Source organism: Equus asinus, chromosome 2, assembly GCF_041296235.1.
Source record: "Equus asinus isolate D_3611 breed Donkey chromosome 2, EquAss-T2T_v2, whole genome shotgun sequence".
Lineage (NCBI taxonomy): Eukaryota > Metazoa > Chordata > Mammalia > Perissodactyla > Equidae > Equus > Equus asinus.
In genome coordinates this window covers 138,366,350-138,385,085 of record NC_091791.1, presented here as the reverse complement: position 1 = coordinate 138,385,085, position 18,736 = coordinate 138,366,350, and the positions used below count along the sequence as shown (strand labels likewise).

Sequence of the window (18,736 nt, the reverse complement as noted above, 5' to 3'; positions counted from 1 at the left end):
GAAAAGGCAAGTAGCAGCACCGTTTGTCAGCCTCATAGTGCGAGGCTCAGACTGGAGTTACCATCATAGCTTCCCAGCCTTTTTTTGTACACCTTCTCTAAACTCCTTCTTCTCCACCTCTGGAAACACGAGGCTCAGATTATTTTACATCCACTTCCAGACCTTGAAATCTTCCATTGTGATATCAGGACAAACCCCAATTCATTTAGCCTTTTGGAAGCTGCTTAATCTAGCCCCGCAGCTGACAAACGGTAGGAGATACATGCGTGGTTACAGGCACACTAGAATTTGTTTGCTATTGCTGAAATTTCTCACACTGGCTTCTCAGGAAGACGACACAGTGCCAAGTACATGATCAGCTCTGGAAGAAAGATTTTTAAATAGAAATCTGACATCTGATGAAAGACACTCATTCTTTGGTCTGTCTGTATTCCTGATCAAATCTCCCCACGAACACCTTCCCCAGTGTTGCCCCGATCCTAGAGAACTCTCTTCAGAGTGTACCTTGTTTTGATAGTTCTCAATCTCCTCCTGCAGAAAGGTCTGCCACGTTATCTGCTGCAGCTCTTCTCTCAAGTATTGGCAAGTTTCCAGATGTGACTTAGATATATTCTGTGCAAGGTGTTCTAAGGAGAAAACAGAAGATCACAAACATGAAAAGCCAAGTTCTTTGGATAATCAGTGTTTTCCCTACTTTGTATTTGATCTAAAAAGTAACAAGTATAAAGCAACATGCTGAACCGATTTCAATTAGCTTTCATATTGAAGTAAGCAATTTGGAACTATTCTGTATTTTGGAACATGAGGATGAAGGACAGGCAAAGCCAACATTTAGCAGTGAGGTGTGGTGACTTCAAAGACCCCCCTGACCTTGACCTTCTTCTGTGCCTTTACACCAATGTCTGGGAATGAATAAATATTGACCTAGGTAGGTGTGGGAAATGACTGACAGACTCTTCTTGGCATTTTCATGGAGACACATCTGCCATATACATTGACCTAGGGAGGAGTACTCTTGGAAAATTAGGAAAGGGTATTCTTTTGTGATAACAACTGTATATTTCTTTTGTTTTTCCTGCAAATAACAAAACACGCATTACTGAGGGCCTGCTATATCACTATACAGAGTGTGGGGTTAAGAGATGGGCTCTGGAGCCAGAGTGCCTGAGTTTGAATCTCAGTTCTGCTACTTACTAGCTGTGTGACCTTGGGTGAGTTACTTAACCTCTCTGTGCTTTGATTTCCTCATTTGTAAAATGAAGAAAACAGTACCTAGTTTGCAGGGCTTCTATGAGAATTAAATGAGTTGAGCACTTAGAACAGAGAGGGTTACATAGCACGTGCTATGTAAATATTTGTTCTTATTACACTGGAGTGTAGGGAGTTTGAAGATATTAAAAGAAACAGATGGGGCCAGCCTGGTAGTGTAGTGGTTAAGTTCCCACACTCTGTTTCGGCAGCCCGGGGTTTGCCAGCTTGGATCCTGGGCACAGACCTACATACTGCTTATCAAGCCATGCTGTGGCAGGCATCCCACATATAAAGTGGAGGAAGATGGGCAGGGATGTTAGCTCAGGGCCAGGCTTCCTCAGCAAAAAGAGGAAGATTGGCGGCGGATCTTAGCTCTGGGCTAATCTTCCTCAAGAAGAAAAGAAATAAATGCCAAGGAAGTTTCTCTAGGAACTTATAATCTGGTGAACATGTATGGACACACTGAAAGGAGAGTTCAAGACATTAGACAATAAAGCATAAAGCTGAATTTATATCAGAAGAGAAAGAAGACAAGACAACAGGTGCTGTCAGGGAAGAGAGAGATGAGAGGAGCTAGGGGATGCTTCTTGGCGGAAGAGGAACATTTGAGTTGGACCTTGAAGGATGAGGAGGATTCGGTAGGCAGAGGCCCGCGGTGTGCGGAGGTGGGCCAGAGGGATGGAAGATGCTGGCCTTACGGGAGACAGGTAGATGTGAAAAGTGATGGTGTCAAAACAGAAACATGAGTAGGTAAGAGTCCAAATCCAGAGGGAACTTGAACGTCAGGACTGAGAGCGTAGACTTGATTAACAGGCGCAGTCAGCAGGATTCTCAAGGGGCAGCTGACAGGCCAAACGTTGTGTCTGGGGAAATAGAACAAGCAGTTTAGTGATTCGTGGATTGCAGCATGGCGAGGCTGGAGGCAGGAGGACCAAACAGAAGGCCGCTGGAATCTAGATGTGAGGGACTGAGAGCCTGAAGTAGATTGGTAATAATTGTTATGGAAGGGAAGGACAACTAAAGAAGTGTTTAAAAGAAGCATCGACGAGGTTCTGCGAATATGAAGCCAAACCCCAAAGCGATCCCCCTCTCGGGGTCTTGAAGATGTAACAGGAAAGCCATTTGAAAGAATGGTGCTGCATGCAAACTTGGCAACACGAGGAACAGTCTCTGTTTGTTTGGAAATCTGTTACTGCTTTCATCAAGAGCCATACTAAACAAGACAAACGGTGTGAAGAGAGAGCAAGTTCACCAAAACAGAGCTCGAAACCAGAAACTCTGCAGAGACGCCGAAACGCAATAAACCATAACAGCCCTGCTGGGCAACACACAGACAGAGAAAAAACATAAACAGATACGATGAAAAATCAAACAAATAAAAGAAAAAAATTTAAAGAAAGAGACTGAGAGAAACTGAGAGGGAGAAGCCAGTAAATTGTGTCTTAGAACCAGTGACACTTGTGAAGAGAAGAGAGGAATAAAGACAAAAATAATGGGGAGTCAGAAGCAAGATAAATGTGTAAAGAGGAAATCAGTTTTTGCAGATAAGAAAAAAAATGATGAACTGTTCACAGGGAAGCTGGGGGATCCTATGAGGTGAGTAATGGAAAGAGGCTCCTAGTATTCTCTTCCAGATCATGCCTCTTTTCCAGTCACGATGGTCAGCATCTTGTTTGACTTCATCCTAAAAATTGTTCCCACTCATCCCTACATATTTGAGCCCAGCTTTTAGAAGTGACAATGAATGATGCAATGTCCATGACCCACCAGTAGAGGGCAGTGGTTGCATTCTCACCAGCAACTCCCTTTGATTCCAATTCACAGTTGATTTGACAAGTGTAAGATTTTAGACACTTTGCTATTTTTAAATCTCCATTTCAGCAAAGGAGAATATGGCCAGACTGAGTAGAAGTTAAGAAGTTAGTGTGGCCTGTCAGAGAAACAGTCTGGAATAGTGAAATACCTTGGAACTAGGAGTTAGGAGACCTGGTTTCTGGTCTGAGCTCGGTGGATAACTCAGTTCCCTTCCTCAACCATGATAGTCTCATCAACACAAGCCAAGGTCTAGATATCCTGACTTCTGAGTTAGTCACAGAATTTCAAAGTGAGAAGGAACTTTAGACATCATCTGGTCCAAACTCTTCTCAGTTTACAGACAATAACATTAATAATGATAATAGTTAACACTTATATAGCGTTTACTATGTGCCAGACCCACAGAACTTATATATATATATATTCTGAATATATATAGTTTGTTGATTTTCATAATAACCCTGGGAGGAAGGTACTAGTGTTATCTCCATTTTACAGATAAGGAAACTGAGTCACAGTGATGTTAAGTGACTTTTCCAAGGTGTCACAGCTGGCAAGTGGCCAATGACTCAAACTCCCATTTTGGCTCCAGCGTCTGTGCTCTTTATCTTAATATTCTCTAGGTGGGGAGACTGCAGCTTGCAGAGGTTACATGACTCATGCTCACTTGTACAACCTATAGCCAAGCTAGGACTCACATGAGATGACTTCTCGTCTCATGCTTTGCCCAATATACCAAGTGTCTCTCTTGCACAAGAGTTTAGTGATCGATTATAGTAACAAGTGAAGTTAGCTTTCTTTTTTTAAATGAACCTAGACTGCTGATCTGGAATGCATAATTGAGGTACTAACTGTACATCTAAGGCAAAATTTCCTAGCCAGGAATGCAGGCATATCTCCACTAAAATTAATGGATTGTAGAGACTATTATTGAAAGGTAGAATTGGGCTTAGGATATGTTAATTTACAATTTGTTTTCCAATTGTACAATTTGTTTCATTTGTTTAAAAGCTGATGACAAAATTTAACCTAAAAAGACGTCAAGAGTCTTAGTTAAAGAGATAGCGGAACTTAAGCCCCAAAGGCCATATCGGGGGCTTCAGAGAGTTTTGAAGAAGGAGCAACGTCTTTGTCCACTTTTATGCTACTCTTAGCTCCCCAAACTCTTTTGTGCATGTAAAGGGGGTAGAAAATGAAAGCCCAATTTATATCCTTTTCAGATAAATTCTTGTTTAGTTTTGGATATGAGAGTAGTCCTAGTAATGAGTTAATTTTATCCATCCTGGGAAATGTCACAACGCATGTGAAAAATCCCTAATTTAGGAGAATATGGAGGACATATGAGGGCACTGAGCTCCCAGACGACACAAGGAGACAACTGTGGAAGAGGAAACTGGTTTGTGGGGGAAGGAGGGTCTGGGGGCCTCGGCTTAGCCATTCGGGTCCCACTCTGATATTAGCGCACATTTAGCCAAAGTGCCATCTTCAAGGGCAACACTCTGGTTAAGCCCTTGGATTTATTCCAGGGTTGAACATCTGACAAGCACACGGGCTGGATCCACTAGTATGTATGATAAGGGAGAAGCAACCCTAAAGTGAGCCAGGTCATTTTTCATGATATCATGTCAGCTTTCAATCAAATCCTTATTCATTTCTGAAAATTTTACTTTCATTACAGTTCTGCTTAAGGCTCAGCCAACCAAGATTTCATGACAAAAACGGAAGGTTTTTGTTCTAGTTCAAGAAAAAAAAAATCAAACCTACCTCTGCTCAGCTTGGCTTCTAGTTCAGAGGTTTCTCTGTTAATCAAAAGAGCTGCGATGCACCTTTAATGCTGTTCAGTGGTTAAAGACCAGGCTTAAAATGTCCCTGCTCTTGAGGATTTAAATTTAGACCCATAAAGAGGTGCTTGTGTAAAAACCGTAAAGAACATTCAATTTGTTCTATTTGGAGAAAGATTTTACTGGAAATATAAATTTCACTTAAAAAATGTTTTATGGGGTACAGAGGTGGAGAAACCATCTAAAGAACACAACCATTATTTCTGTGAACTGAGGATGTCTGTGCTCAGGTCAGAACCTGCTGGTTCTTTTCCATCTGAAGTCTTCATTCTCTCCTCGTATTAACTTAGTCATCTCCACAGCAACTAATTGAAATATCCCAAAGGATTATAACCTTGTGTGAGGAATCATGGGGAGGAGCAGATCAAATTTGAAAACGGCAAAGGTTCTTATCAAAGTTTCTCTAATAATAGTGCTGTACTTAAAAATCGATTAAATATAACAGAGGATGTTAACACGACTTCCTTGAAATGGAAAGTTTTCCATTGTCTGTGTTATCAACATTTCTAGGTCACGTCTCCCAAGAAGCAACACTGTCCCAGGAATACGGAAATGACAGGGTTTTTTTTTCATGGTGAGTCTTTGATGAAATACACCAGCTTTGTCACCAATATCCATCACTGAAATATTTTGGCAAATCAAGAAGCCCATTTCCATTTAACATTTATAGACTACATCGGGGTTGCAAAATCTAGATGCCTACACGGGCTGGGCAGGGATATAAACGGGAAAAGTGGGATAGTACCCCCTCAAGGTGTTAGGGCCAACTGGCGCCCGGTGGTTGGTGCTATTCACAAATGCTGGTCCAGTGTAACCAGATTATTTTTTTTCCTCACACAGGAAGCTGAAAATATGAACTTTTAGGTGGAATTGTCCAGGTTTAAACTTTTAGCAACCAAGTCAAAAACTTTAAAACTCTGCGCTGGTCAAAAAACATGTCTCTGGACCAGGTTCAGTTTGTGGGCTGCCATTTTGACAACTTTAGGTACAAAGCAATACCTGAAATATAACTAAAGTAAATAACTAACGATGTCAGTGGGGGCCATTCCCTCAGCTTGCAGTTTTCTGTGGAATTTAAAGACTGCTTGAAGTTAGTGTTGTCCCATCTCTGATGCTCAGGTCAACATACGATGGGAAAGAGTGGACAGCCAAAAGCAAGGAGCAGGATGGAATCATGAAGCAGTCCATATGGTAAAGGTGAATTACCCTTTTAGTTGCATCATTTTAATAACATAACTCATTAGAGGAAGGTCAAACATCTCCTATTTACTTCGAATGGCGTGAGTAGTGCATCCAAATGGGAACATGGAAGACCTTACCTAATTCTGCCATGGACACAGTTGGGGAAGTCTCTCCATTGGTGAAAGAACAGTAGGGAAAGAAGCCTGATGCTGGTGTGTAGTCACATATTGGTTCTGGTTTGATTCCATTGATATCCAGACCTGACTGGTCCGGGGAAGGCTGTATGTCCAGGTAGAAGCTGCTGACCGCAGAGTCTGCCTTGCTCCCCTCGGGGGTGTGCCCATCGATGTAGTTGCTGAGGTCGTCATGAAGTTCCGTCAGCCCGTTGGCCGAGATGTTGTAGGTCGGAGTCAGCGGCTCGGCCTCTCCGGGCTGCTGTTGGTGGTCTCGCTGCTGCTGCTGCATCCGGTGTTTCTGCACTTCTGCATACAAGCTGTCTCTCTGCTTTTTTGACATTCGGCCAAATTTTACAGCTGGAAGAAAAACGCCCAAACACACCATATACAATATGCTTTTCTTCATTACCCTCTCCTGCATACTTTGGGGGTTCCTTTGAAGTCTCAGACACTCTCAATCAAAAACCACATAAGCACAAAATAAGGACATGATCCAGAGGTGAAAACAGTCTCACCCCGCACAGGCTTGCTCCACACCTCAATAGCCAAGACACATCCCAGAGGAACTAAGTTTCAGAAACAGACTCAGCACTGGTAGAAGAGACCCAGAGCAATGACCACCTTGTTTTCCTGCTGTTACGTTAACCCCATGCTCAGTGGGAGCCATAGGTGACTCAATGGGCTTGTTCACTCTCCACCCACGCAGCTGGCCACCTCTTTTTCTTCCCAGTGCTCAGACCGTGCACAGGGATGTACAGACTCACAGAGGTACAGTGAGGCACAACCAGTCAAACCTCAATTTTCATTCATTTCATTATTCTGTATACTCAAATGAGTTTCTTCCCAATCCAACAGCCAAATCTGGGGCTTCACTGAGAGACCTAAACAGACTGGTTGAGGCCTTTGCAATTCCCTGGATTACATCTCTGGGTCTACCTGCTCTAGGAAGGCCCCTCCCCTTCTCTTGGGTCATAGCAGCCCTATGAAACCCCTGGACCCATCTTTAAATGACACTTTCTGCTGTTCTCCTTTAGCCTCAAGTAAACAGGTTATCGGAATCTTGGAAGGGCAAATATTGTGTACGATCCCTGTAGGGCAAATTTGTGTTTGCCATGCTTCTCCCTGTGATGTGTCCCCCTATTTAGAGTGGAGCAATGACTGTTGTAACCTTCCATTTCATTCAGAATCCCAAATGATTTCTCCTGAAACACTCAGATAGTTGAGAAGAAAAGCCCTGTGATTTCCTGGTCTGAACTCTCCCACTAACCCATTTATTTCTCAGCCCAACTCTGTAAATGCAGATAAAGCCTCTGCTGGAGGGACTAAGATCTCCTAATTGATTGTGGTTAAATTTATACCGACTGAGTGGATGAAATCACCCATCTGACCATCATCATAATTCTACAAGTCTGGGGCAGGAGGCAGGATAGATGGAAGTGAAATTGGGAACCACGGCCCCTAGCCAGGCCAGCTGGTGGATTCTCTTCCCGCCAAGTAGGATGCGTTGTCCTTTTCACAGAGCAAACAAGTGAGGTGGGTACTGGTCAATTTCTAGTTTCCACAACTCAGGAAACAAGCTTTGGTGGGGCTGGTTGGAGTAATCAGGCTGACGTGGGGCCCCAAATTCACTGCAAGCCCACAACATCTGCTGTCACTTATACACAAAATCTCCACAAGGCATACTGAAAGTACCTTATCTTTTTGAAAAGAATACTCTAGAACACCCAAGGGGATTAATACCCATTGGTGAAACTCATTCTGCTGTAACTGTGAACTGTTTTAACTTTTACCTTAACAACAGTAATCATGCCATCCTGTAAGTGAAATGAAAGGATCAGCTCTTGAGAAAATGTACACACAACTTGTGATTTTAACTTACAAGTTCATAAGAGAGATGTCTAACTGTCAGAGCCATCGGAAGATAAAACCTGCAGAGTTGCATATCACAGGAATTTCTGAGAATATGGTGTAAGTTCTGTGACTTGCACCTTCCGATGCCAGAAACTTCCCTTTTGTTCCCACACATTTTAAGAGGCCACTCTGTGCACCACTACTGAAGGATATCATAACTCGTGCCTGGGTGGGTCCGATTATGATTATGGGTCCATCTGATTATGGGGAAGGCAGGCTTTAAGAACGCCTGCCCAGCATCCTGAAGTATTTTTCCACAGGCTGAAACTCCATTGGAAGGGATATTTCCTTCAAAGGGATCTCTTAAGAGAGCCAGCCAGCATACATTCAGAAAAGTCCTTAAAACGTACCCGCTGTCCTTTCTACCCAGTTTCCTTGTATAAGAATAACTGTCTTGAAATCTGGTGTTGATTATTCAGTGCACTTAAGATAGTTTTCCAGGAAAATCTTGAAATGTTTTGCAATTGAATGGTAGATGGTCTCTGTTTCTTAAAATAGCTTCTTTTAATGAAAAGAACATTTGTCACAGAGCCATGCTTTGCACTATTTTCACACTTTCTGTATGTACAAATATTTGACTTTGGCATGTGATTCAAAATAGCCAGCTAGCATAGAAGCTAATTCATCCCAACTGCCAATAAGCTTACTAGTGTAGGGCATGTAACAATTAGCTCTGGCTTGTGTTTCCTACTGGGCATAATGCCTATAGGAGGTATATTCATTAAGGCCCTCAGATGACACTTACCTTCAATCAATTCATCCACCTGCAATGTCTTAAACATCAAAAATCAGAAGGTGTTCTGACCACACAGACACTTCTCCTCTATGCTATTCCCCATTAGCCAGTCAGCTGACTCCGATGGATTATTGAGGAGGAAGTAACTGCTGTGAAACCCACAAAGCCACCAGAGGGGTGGGGGTGGGGGGAGGTTAGGGACAGAGGGGACACATTCTGGCAGATCTGGGTCCACGTTTCAGAAGGCACTTTCACAACCCCACACTACTGTACAACTCAAGCTGTGCGTGCTCACCATCTCGAGACATCCCTACGGCAAGGCATTTCTGTAATCGACAGTGTTGGCAGCGGTTTCTACTGGTTCGATCAATCAAACAGTTCTTCTGACGAGGACAGGAGTAGGTGGCATTGCTTTGCTGACTTCTCCTGAAAAAGCCCTGTGATTCAGTTATAAAATATAAAACAGGTTAGTGTCAGTTTGAGCAGTATGATACTAAAGGCAGTATACTAAGCACTGAGCGGCATTAATATTTAATGGAGAATTAAACTTGTAGCAGAATCATCCAGGAGACCATTAATGAAATTAAAGTCACTTCTTTTTCCTTGAGTAAAATTGATCCCCAGAGCCTAATCCTCCATTCCTTACACATGCAAAACTTTTCTTTGACTCCAACAGACGGTTGCCTTCCTTCGTAAAAACCACAGGCTCAGGCCCTGTTCTTGGCTTCTAATGATCAAAGCTATGTGCTTGATGGAATGGTACAAAGGCACTTATCTTTAACCTTTATCTCCAAAATATTTTTAGTAGAATAAAAACAAACACTTTTCTGGGACTTCCAGAGATAAGGAAAATGCAGCCTCACCATACCCCAAGGCAGCTGCAATCCTGGTACTGTAGTAACCTCTAGCAGCCCACTTTAATCCACCACCCTGCAGGCATCTTGCATTCTCCAAGTCAGAATCAACTGTCTCGGGGAAGTTAAATGACACTTGGATGCATTATCTTGGCAGATCCATCAGATTGGGGATACTCCTCAACCCTTGACAATTTGGAAATACAATGTGTTCAGAATCATGGCCTTTAAGATTTAGCAAAACCAATCCAATGTTCATCAAGTTCCTCTTGTTTGTTAAGCACTGTTTTGGAAATGAGAGGATGTACAAGGATGTTTAAAGAGCCACTGACCTCAATGATTTCATTCATTCATTCATTCATTCATTCTTGCGAATTTCATGAGCTGGACTCTAACTAGCTCATTAATTTTCAGTGTTTATTCTTTTCCTAAAGCTGAAAGTTTTCCTTTTAGTAGTAACCCACAAGTTTTGCTATGTAGTGTTTTCATTATCATTCATTTGAAAATGCTCCAGTTTTCAACAGATTTCTTTAGTCCATATGTTATTTAGAAGCACATTTCTTAATTTCCAAACATGGGTTGGGGGGCTTTTGGTTATCTTTTTATTGTTGACTAATCTCTCAGTGGTTTTGCAAGCCTGGGATGTACTCTTCAGAGAAAGAAGGTAATCAGAGTTGTTTCTATGAAGCAGAGCCAGGAAGGATACAAAAGAGTACTATCATCTTCAAATCTTTAGTGGCAAAAATAGATGACCCCAACAAAGGGGACAGTAGTGGAGAGGGAAGAGGTAAAATCCTGAAGAACTCAGAGTGGTGGGCAAACTGATAAGGGTACTCTCACTAAAAGATTTTTCTGGAGGGGCTGGCCCCGTGGCCGAGTGGTTAAGTTTGCGCGCTCCACTGCAGGCGGCCCAGTGTTTCGTTGGTTTGAGTCCTGGGTGCGGACATGGCACTGCTCATCAGACCACGCTGAGGCAGTGTCCCACATGCCACAACTAGAAGAACCCACAACGAAGAATACACAACTATGTACTGGGGGGCTTTGGGGAGAAAAAGGAAAAAAATAAAAATCTTTAAAAAAAAAAAAAAAAGATTTTTCTAGAGGCCACCTTAGCAGTCGTATCAAAATCCTTAAAAACATGCTTATCCACTGAACCAGTAATCACCCTTCAGGGACTATATTTTAAAGGAATATTAAGAATGGTACAAATATTTACCTACAAGCATGTTGATTTCAGTACTATCTGTAATATAAGAAAAATTTAGAAAGATGCTAAATGCCCAAAATTAGTGAATTGGAAGAGTCATAATGGATATCCATACATTGAGTGACCATTAAAAATGGTATTTCAAAAATACAATTATTGACATAAAATGGTGATAAAAATATACTGTTGAATAAAAAAACAGCTAAAGAATGAAATATAATCCAATTTTTTAAAAAGAAATCCATATATTTAACAAAGAAGAAATTTTGGAAAATGATGCCCCCAAACGAAAAGAATTGTTGGCACTGGTTGGTGGGGCCATGGGTGATTTTAATTGTCTTTCTATTTATCTGTGCTTTCTAATTTTTCTACAATGTGCAGGTAGAAAGGTAGATGAGTTACTCGGGAAGAACCATCTAGTACCTCTGCTTTCTTTTGTGGTGGCCGGGGGACTTTGTTGGATAAACCATGGATACGATGGCTACGACCTCAGTTCCCAGTTCCTTTTGGAAGCCAACCTGGGATGGGAGGGGACCTCTCAGCTCCTCTGGCTCTCTGCCAAGCTGCTCACTAACCTAAACATGAGCAAGGCTGGGGGCCAGGGTCTCAGAGTGTCCCTCTATTGTATCTTAAACCTCCCCTATATCAAGTCTGCTTCTTCTGTGAAGCAATCTCTCTTTTCTTAAAATATCTAAAGCTGTGGGTTTTTTTGTGTTTTGTGTGTTTTTTCCCTCTGTGAAAAGAAAGTGAGAAGTGAAGCTTTTTAGGGGGCTGGAGAGAATTCAAGAAATATAAATGGTAACAGAGGCAGATAGTCCTTACAAAGAGATACCAAGAGGTCACCTGTGTAGGTATCCAGTTTAGTCTGAGACATCTAACCTGTCAAAGCTGAAAGGTGTTTATTTCCTTCTTGAAACTCTACCACCATTCAGACCCTCTGTGTTTGCTACCACTGTGCGTGCCTAGGATCAGGAATTATTTGCTTTTCCTTTAGTTGAGGCCGAATTTTGCTTGCTTCACAATGAGCCTGTTCCATTTTGTTCTATGATCATGAATATGGAGAATGTCTGAACGCTCTCTTTGTTTCTTTAAATGGAACCAGTACTTGAGGCCTGCCAAACTATCTCCCAATAGCTCATCTGTAGACCAGATCACAGCATCTGTCACCTTTCTTTCTGGTTCTTTTCCACCTGTAGTATTTCTTCTCAAGATCCTTTCCATTTTCTCTACTTCTTTCAAAAATCTGAAATCCAGAACTAGACACAGTTCTTAAATAATGCTTAGATCATTAACAAAAAGGATGCTACTTTTTAGTTTCCACATATTAAACTCAAGTTAACATCAAACCACCACTAATAAAGTTCCAGAATGTTAGTACAGAAACCATGTACAACCACCAGTTTGCTCCGCATCAAGGGAACTCCGAGAGGGCATTATGAAGATGCTGACGATGACAATGAGAGAGAGAGAGAAATCTTAATGAGTGCTTGTATTCATCATGTCCTTTCATTCTGTATTTTTGATGCTTTGACATCTCGGGGACTTGCTGACCCAAGAGGGACTGCACTTCCCAGGGCTAGTTAATTCCTAAAGGTAGCAAACAACCTGCCCAGGGGCACGCCTTTCATATGCAGACCAAGCAGTGCAGAGCCCATATACCCAACCACCACCTCTATAAGGCTCTCACACTCTGGGCCAATATTCCCTTGCCCTCACCACCCGAGGACCAGGTACCAGAGACTAGGGACGACCCCTAGACACCAGAGCCAGCTGAATTATTTCAACTAGCCAATCCTAAACCTGCTTACCCTCCCTTGCCTGTTTCTTCCTGGGAAAAATCACAATAAAGGCTCTGCTCATATTTTCCCCTCACTCTCTCTGCCTCCTGACTGTCCCCAGTGCTTCCCACCGGGGTGCTCCTCTGTGGCTTGCTGTGCCTCCTATTTCTAGACACCTGAGAGGACAACAAACTTCTTCCCTCATAACGTCATTTCGTGTCTGTGTACCTTACCCAACTGACTAAAACAAATCGCAGGTATCATTAAGACAGTGCTTCTCATGTGCTAGACACCCTGTGCTTTCTGTGACCTACATCATTCAATTTTGACAAGGGCAATGTGAGGCAGGTGCTATGCCTTGTTTTAAGGTCAAAGAAACTGAGGCTTAGAGAGGCGTGATGACTTGCTTGGAACCCCACCTCCAGCCTGGGGGAAAGGCATGATATGAATTCATATGGTTTAATTCCAGAATTCACACTTTCATTCTTTTTGTTTTTCTGCTTCCCTGTGTGTCAGAAGGATTTCCACTTGGTTGTTCTCATAGAGGGCAACCATTAAATTAGGCAGTGCAAAGAAACAGGTATGCATAATAAAGGAGCAAGACTCATCTCCTCTGAAATCCATGTTTTCCTTCCGTGAGCCCCTGCAGCCGACCACGTGTCGCTGCCCAGGCATTCCAGGTTCCTCTTCTACAGCTGCCTCTTGATGTGGGTTTCAGTCACCCAAGAAAGCCAGTCTCATGGTCTCCTGATCTTCCTTCATTTCTGACCAGGATTATGTCCCTTTTTATTCACCTTACTTATTTCTAAGTTACTTTGGCTCATTTAGAAAACAAACAACAACAACTACTACAACAAACTTACTTCAAGGACACAGAGTCACCATCATTAAAGATGTCTGAGTCATTATGCCGTAAATGGCAAGGCAAACCCATGAGGCACTCCATGCGCTTTGAGCAATGGCGTGAGACTGGAACCAATGTCTGGCTCCAAGCTATCTGCTTGGAAAGGGACCACCCTTCTTCAGACATCTCAGCTGTGAAGGGTTTGGGAAAAGAGAGCAAGCAAGCAGACACACCTGACTCTTCACGGCACCAGTTACTCCTCACCGAGTCAGAGGAGCAAGTGTCTGCTCAAAGTTCTGGAGTGGCAGAGCTGAGAACCAGAGAAGAGATCTTTCTTTTGGACTAAGTCAACAGAGTCATGCCCCCAAGGAGAGCTATCAAATACCCGATGGGAGGGGTCAAGTGGGCTTAGAAGGTGAGAGCTGTGAAGGGAGACAGAGGGTTAGCCTCTGTGACTCAGATAAACACTGAACTTTGCATTTCACACAGAATGAAGGCTCGGGCTTCCTTTTTTTTTAAAAACAACTCTACTTTTCAGCATTCCTTGGTGTTTCTCAGAGGTTTAAGGATTTGGGAAGTTAAAACTGACAAAATATGTAAAGCTAATGAACACAGAAGAGGGAGAAAGATTACAAGAAGGAGAAGCAAGAGGAAGAAAGACTGGAAAGCATGGTAGGTACCCTCCTACCTCAAGGTAGAAGCATGCTTATAAGTGTAGAAGCAGAGTCTTGACTGACTGGGGAGCGGTCCTGGAGAGGGTCCCACTGAGAAGTCAGTGAGCTGAGACACGAGTTCCAGCAGCTGGGGAGTTGGAGGCCACACAGAGAGCAGGGGCAGCACAGGCCAGTGCATGGAGTCTTGGGAGGGGTTGGTGAGGTATGTATAAAGAAGAGAGAAAGTGCTGAAACTGTAAGCTAGCTGGGAAAGATATTAAGTACGTAATTTTGGAGTTTTATTTCTAAAAGATGAACTAATGAAGTACTTCTTTGCCTTTCATGAAAGTTCACTTTTTATGGATGTCAAAATACGTGGAGATGTGTCATTATAAACATGGTGGGCAAGAGCAGAGAGCCGCCATGATGAAATTTCAGGGTAGTAGTCCATACTTAGTGTGACTGTGGCACACTACCACCACCTAGTGGCAGCATATGAACAGGCAGCAATACGAATCGTAAATTAGAATAACACAAACAGGTCTTTAGAGCTGGAAGGGAGTTGAGAGATTATCAGCTTCAGTGGTTCTCAAACAGACAGTGCATCAGAATCACCCATGCAGTTTTTAAAAAGTGCACTTTGTATCTGTTGAACCAGAACCTTTGGGGATGTAGTCCAGGCATACATAATAGTTTGAACAATATGAAATTGCCATTTTTGTAGGTCAAAAAAGAAGAAATGTCAATTTTGTATGGTAAATATTTTAACAAAGCTTCCTGAAGACTCTGCTGCTTTCCTTTTATTAAGAAGCAGAGATTTACTCTAGTTTTCTGATTGTGCGGATAACAGAAATGAAGCTCAGATATGGGAAGTGACCTGTTCAGGGTTGTCCTACGGCTGGTAGGTGTCAGTGATGGGACTCAAACTGCAGTGTCCTCTTACTGAAGGATCTCTTAAGTGTTGGACTAAAAACCTAATGTCATGCAGTCTTGATTTGCTCACACACAGACTCCCTGCGCATCAAGCTCCTGCCTCAGTTTCCACTGTCTCAAAGATCACCTTCCAGTGCTCCCTCCCTTATCTCACCTAGCCTTTCAGATGGCCTTTCAGTGAGTTTTATTTATGATTTCTGCCTTCTCTTCTCTGGAAAATTCTACTTAATTTTTTTTTAACAATATGGCTGTACACTATGAAACTATTCATTGATCCCTCTAGATTGGAGCTCCCCAGGACCAGGACTGAGGCCATGGGGTGAGGAAGATGGCTCATATCGGGTTGCAAGAGTTGAATGTTAAAATTTGTGGAATTTTGTGAACCACTTACTAAATATAACCAATATTAAAAGTTAACTTATTATTTTATTACTATTCTGCTATTATCCATGTTCTCAGGGTTATTTACATCAATTTTATCTGATGGTAGAGATACTCCAGGATGGTGTGCTACTGTATATCTCTTCCCTACTCTGTGTTCAAGGAGACGCCATTTGGGGAAGCTTGTAACTGACCCTGTGGGGGAGTCTTTATACCACCAGCATGCACCAAATTGGCAAATGCTACCAATTGGGGCTTGATTTATTGTTCTGCTTATTGTACAGATTTAAAAAGGAATGAAGAAAATGATAACAAGGAGGGTAAAATTTAAAAGTATGTCATATCTGTAGCCATCACATTATGAGCAGCACACAAACACTGAGGAAACATTCTTCCAGTATTTAAAAACGATTATCTGATTCAGCAAAGACATTACTCACGTCATCGCTGACGAATGAGTGAAGTTCCAAAATATGTCTCACTTGTTTCACTTTCCTCTTATTCATTAATGTAAATGAAAATATCAACCAACATTCATGGTGGTACTACAGTCTTTCGTCAACTGCAACCACAAGCACGGATGTAAGACTTCAGCAAAAATCAGTGAGAGCATTCAGGGAGAATCATTGGTCTATATGAAGTTTATAATAAAGAGTATTGCAGACTTTAATATTTGTAAATTGTGTGAAGTACTATCAGTGAAATATACACTGCAGTGACATAGATACATATAGACACTGTTTGTTTTCCAGAGATGGTTGTTAAAAACTGATCAGCATGTGACTGGACGGAGCCCAGTCCTTGCTGGATCCCCAGCTTTCCATCAGGCTGTTAGAATGAATCTTCCCTACTTTGGATAGGTATTTACCCAAAGTGTGGCTTGGCCTTCTGTAGCCCCATTTCCCCCACCCCGAAATACACACACACACACACACACACACACTCTCTCTCTCTCTCTTCAGAAACTTTAGCTGAACGGTTTTATCTTCATCCCAGAATGGAACATATCCCAACCCACTGCCCATTTCCCAGCCTCGTCTCCTCCAGTGTTGTCTTGCTCAGTGAGAGGTACCACCTTCACTCCAGTAACTCAAGGCAGAAAGTTGGGCTTCCTTTCCTCCCTGCCTCCACCCCACCCATATCCACGAAGTCACCAAATTAGGCTGTTTCTTGCCACCTTCACAGTTCTCAAATCCATCGACTTCTCTCCATCTTTACTGCAGTTTTCTGGTTTCCATATCTATTATCTCCCAAATTCGTTGTCATACAGCCTTCCCACTGGTCTTCCTGCTTCCATTCTCGCTCCCTCCAGTCCATTTTCCCACAGTCACCAAAGATCCCGGCTTATTAGCCCTCAATGGCTCCCTCCTGATGACCACACTACGACCGCCTGTCCAGGCAACTCTCTCCTACATTCAGTCCTCTTCTCAAAGTCACACTCGGGCCAAACCTAAACTCCTGTGTGCACAGTTCCTCTAAGGGCACCCCTCCCCCACCGCACACACTCACTGCCTGGAAAGCTCCTCAGAATTCACTGGAGTAGTCACTTTCTCTGACCTTGCCCCTCTCAAGGCTGGTTGAGGAGCCCCTCCCATGTGTACCCTTGGAGCCCTGGAGGTGTCCCGTCACAGCCCTTAACTGGCTGTCTTACAGTTCTGCCTCCTCACTGATGGCCTGGTTTCTTTGTTTTCAATAGCTAACCCAGTACTTAGAGAAGTCAACAAATACTTGCTGAATGAATGACCAGAGGAAAACATGATGGCAGCGACAAAAACAGTGGTGACAATCATATACCTGTTCTATACCAGGCACGGTGTAGGACACTTCACAAACACTATTTATTTGCAATTCACAACAACTCTGCGAAGTAAGTATTTTTATATCTGTTTTACAAATGAGAAAATTAAAGTGCAGAGAGGTTAAGCTATGTGTCCAAAGTCACATAGCAGGTAAGGGGAAGAGCCAGGATTAGAATTCCTGAACCCTGGGTGCATGTTATTCCAAGGGCCAAAGACTTCTTAATGCACCACCAAAAAAGCATTGAGACAAACACGGAGGGCAGACGGAACAAAAACAGGTAAACAACCAAACAAAACAAACACGCAACCCCCCCCCCATTTTTCAGTTCTATAGTCAAAGTTCCACATAATGGTTCAGAGACAAGGTGAGGGAGATGGCATTTTATAGCTTCTCGAATATCAGGTTTATATATAGGTAGGAAAACACTTTCATTGTTAGAGCTACTTAATAAAAAGCTTTGAAATATACATGGCATTTCCTCTCGGAATTATTAATAGTTTTGTCCCAAAGTGTGGGTTGGCTGGACACCGAGCTGTGGGTGTGGTTGGGAAGGTGCTCAGGGGGGCTTGCTCTGGGGCTCCCCTCCTGCTTGGTGCTCCTTCTCAGTGAGGCACAGGCTGAAATGCTGATCTGATGTTTGGTCTTTTGACAATTTTCACTTAATGAATTGATTCCTACAGTTCATTAACATACCCACTTCCAGTTCTGTATACACATATGTCTTAATTAGCTGCTCATTGGCTGTTTAATTACAAGAAAACAGCTGACAGCTGCCTTGCTGAATTCTAATGGCAGCCGCTCTGGAACGGCTACACATTTGCTTTTGACAACCAAGATTTATTCATAACTCTTTGATTTATTGTGAATGCTCACATGCCTGCCTGAATTATTGTATTTTCCAATACAACTAAAAATTTAGAATTCGAGGGACTATTGAAGTGAGTATATGTCTCCCTCTCGTTCGATTTGAGGCTGAGAAGAATGGAGAATCCTATACGTAAAAGGATGCACTATGTTACAGTTGGATGTATCTTGGGAACTTTCTGTTGAGAATGTTCAGAAGTATGGGGGTGAGGAAGAAGACATATCTTTGAATAAACGTGGTAGGAAGTTAAGTATCGGGATAAGGGGAAAAAGATCACTGTCAACTTAATTTTATTGAGGGGTAAAGAGAGGGCTTGCATAAATTAAAATTAGGGAGAGGAAGAGGGAGAAGAAAGGATAAAATTAAAATGGGGAGGGGTGGGAGTAACAGTGCCCAAGGGAGCAAATGAGGAAGGAACTTTGTTCTTTAGAAAAGAAGAGGCAACTTCATGCGCAAAAGTTAGCTGGTACAGCCCCTCGCTCATACATCTGGCAGCAATAAATCACGGA

At 42.6% G+C, this 18,736-nt stretch overlaps 1 protein-coding gene across 6 annotated transcripts in view; it reads right to left on the bottom strand.

The window, feature by feature from the left end:
• Positions 1-18,736, bottom strand: part of RORA (RAR related orphan receptor A) — a 692,777-nt gene that overhangs the window by 15,718 nt on the left and 658,323 nt on the right. For all 6 annotated transcript variants that reach the window (XM_070500575.1, XM_044764779.2, XM_070500574.1 and 3 more), the window contains 3 exons: positions 9,208-9,349; positions 6,227-6,622; positions 505-626 (listed from right to left, as the gene is read on the bottom strand). In XM_070500575.1, the coding sequence (XP_070356676.1) occupies positions 505-626; positions 6,227-6,622; positions 9,208-9,349 (660 nt within the window). The remainder of the gene's footprint in view (positions 1-504; positions 627-6,226; positions 6,623-9,207; positions 9,350-18,736) is intronic.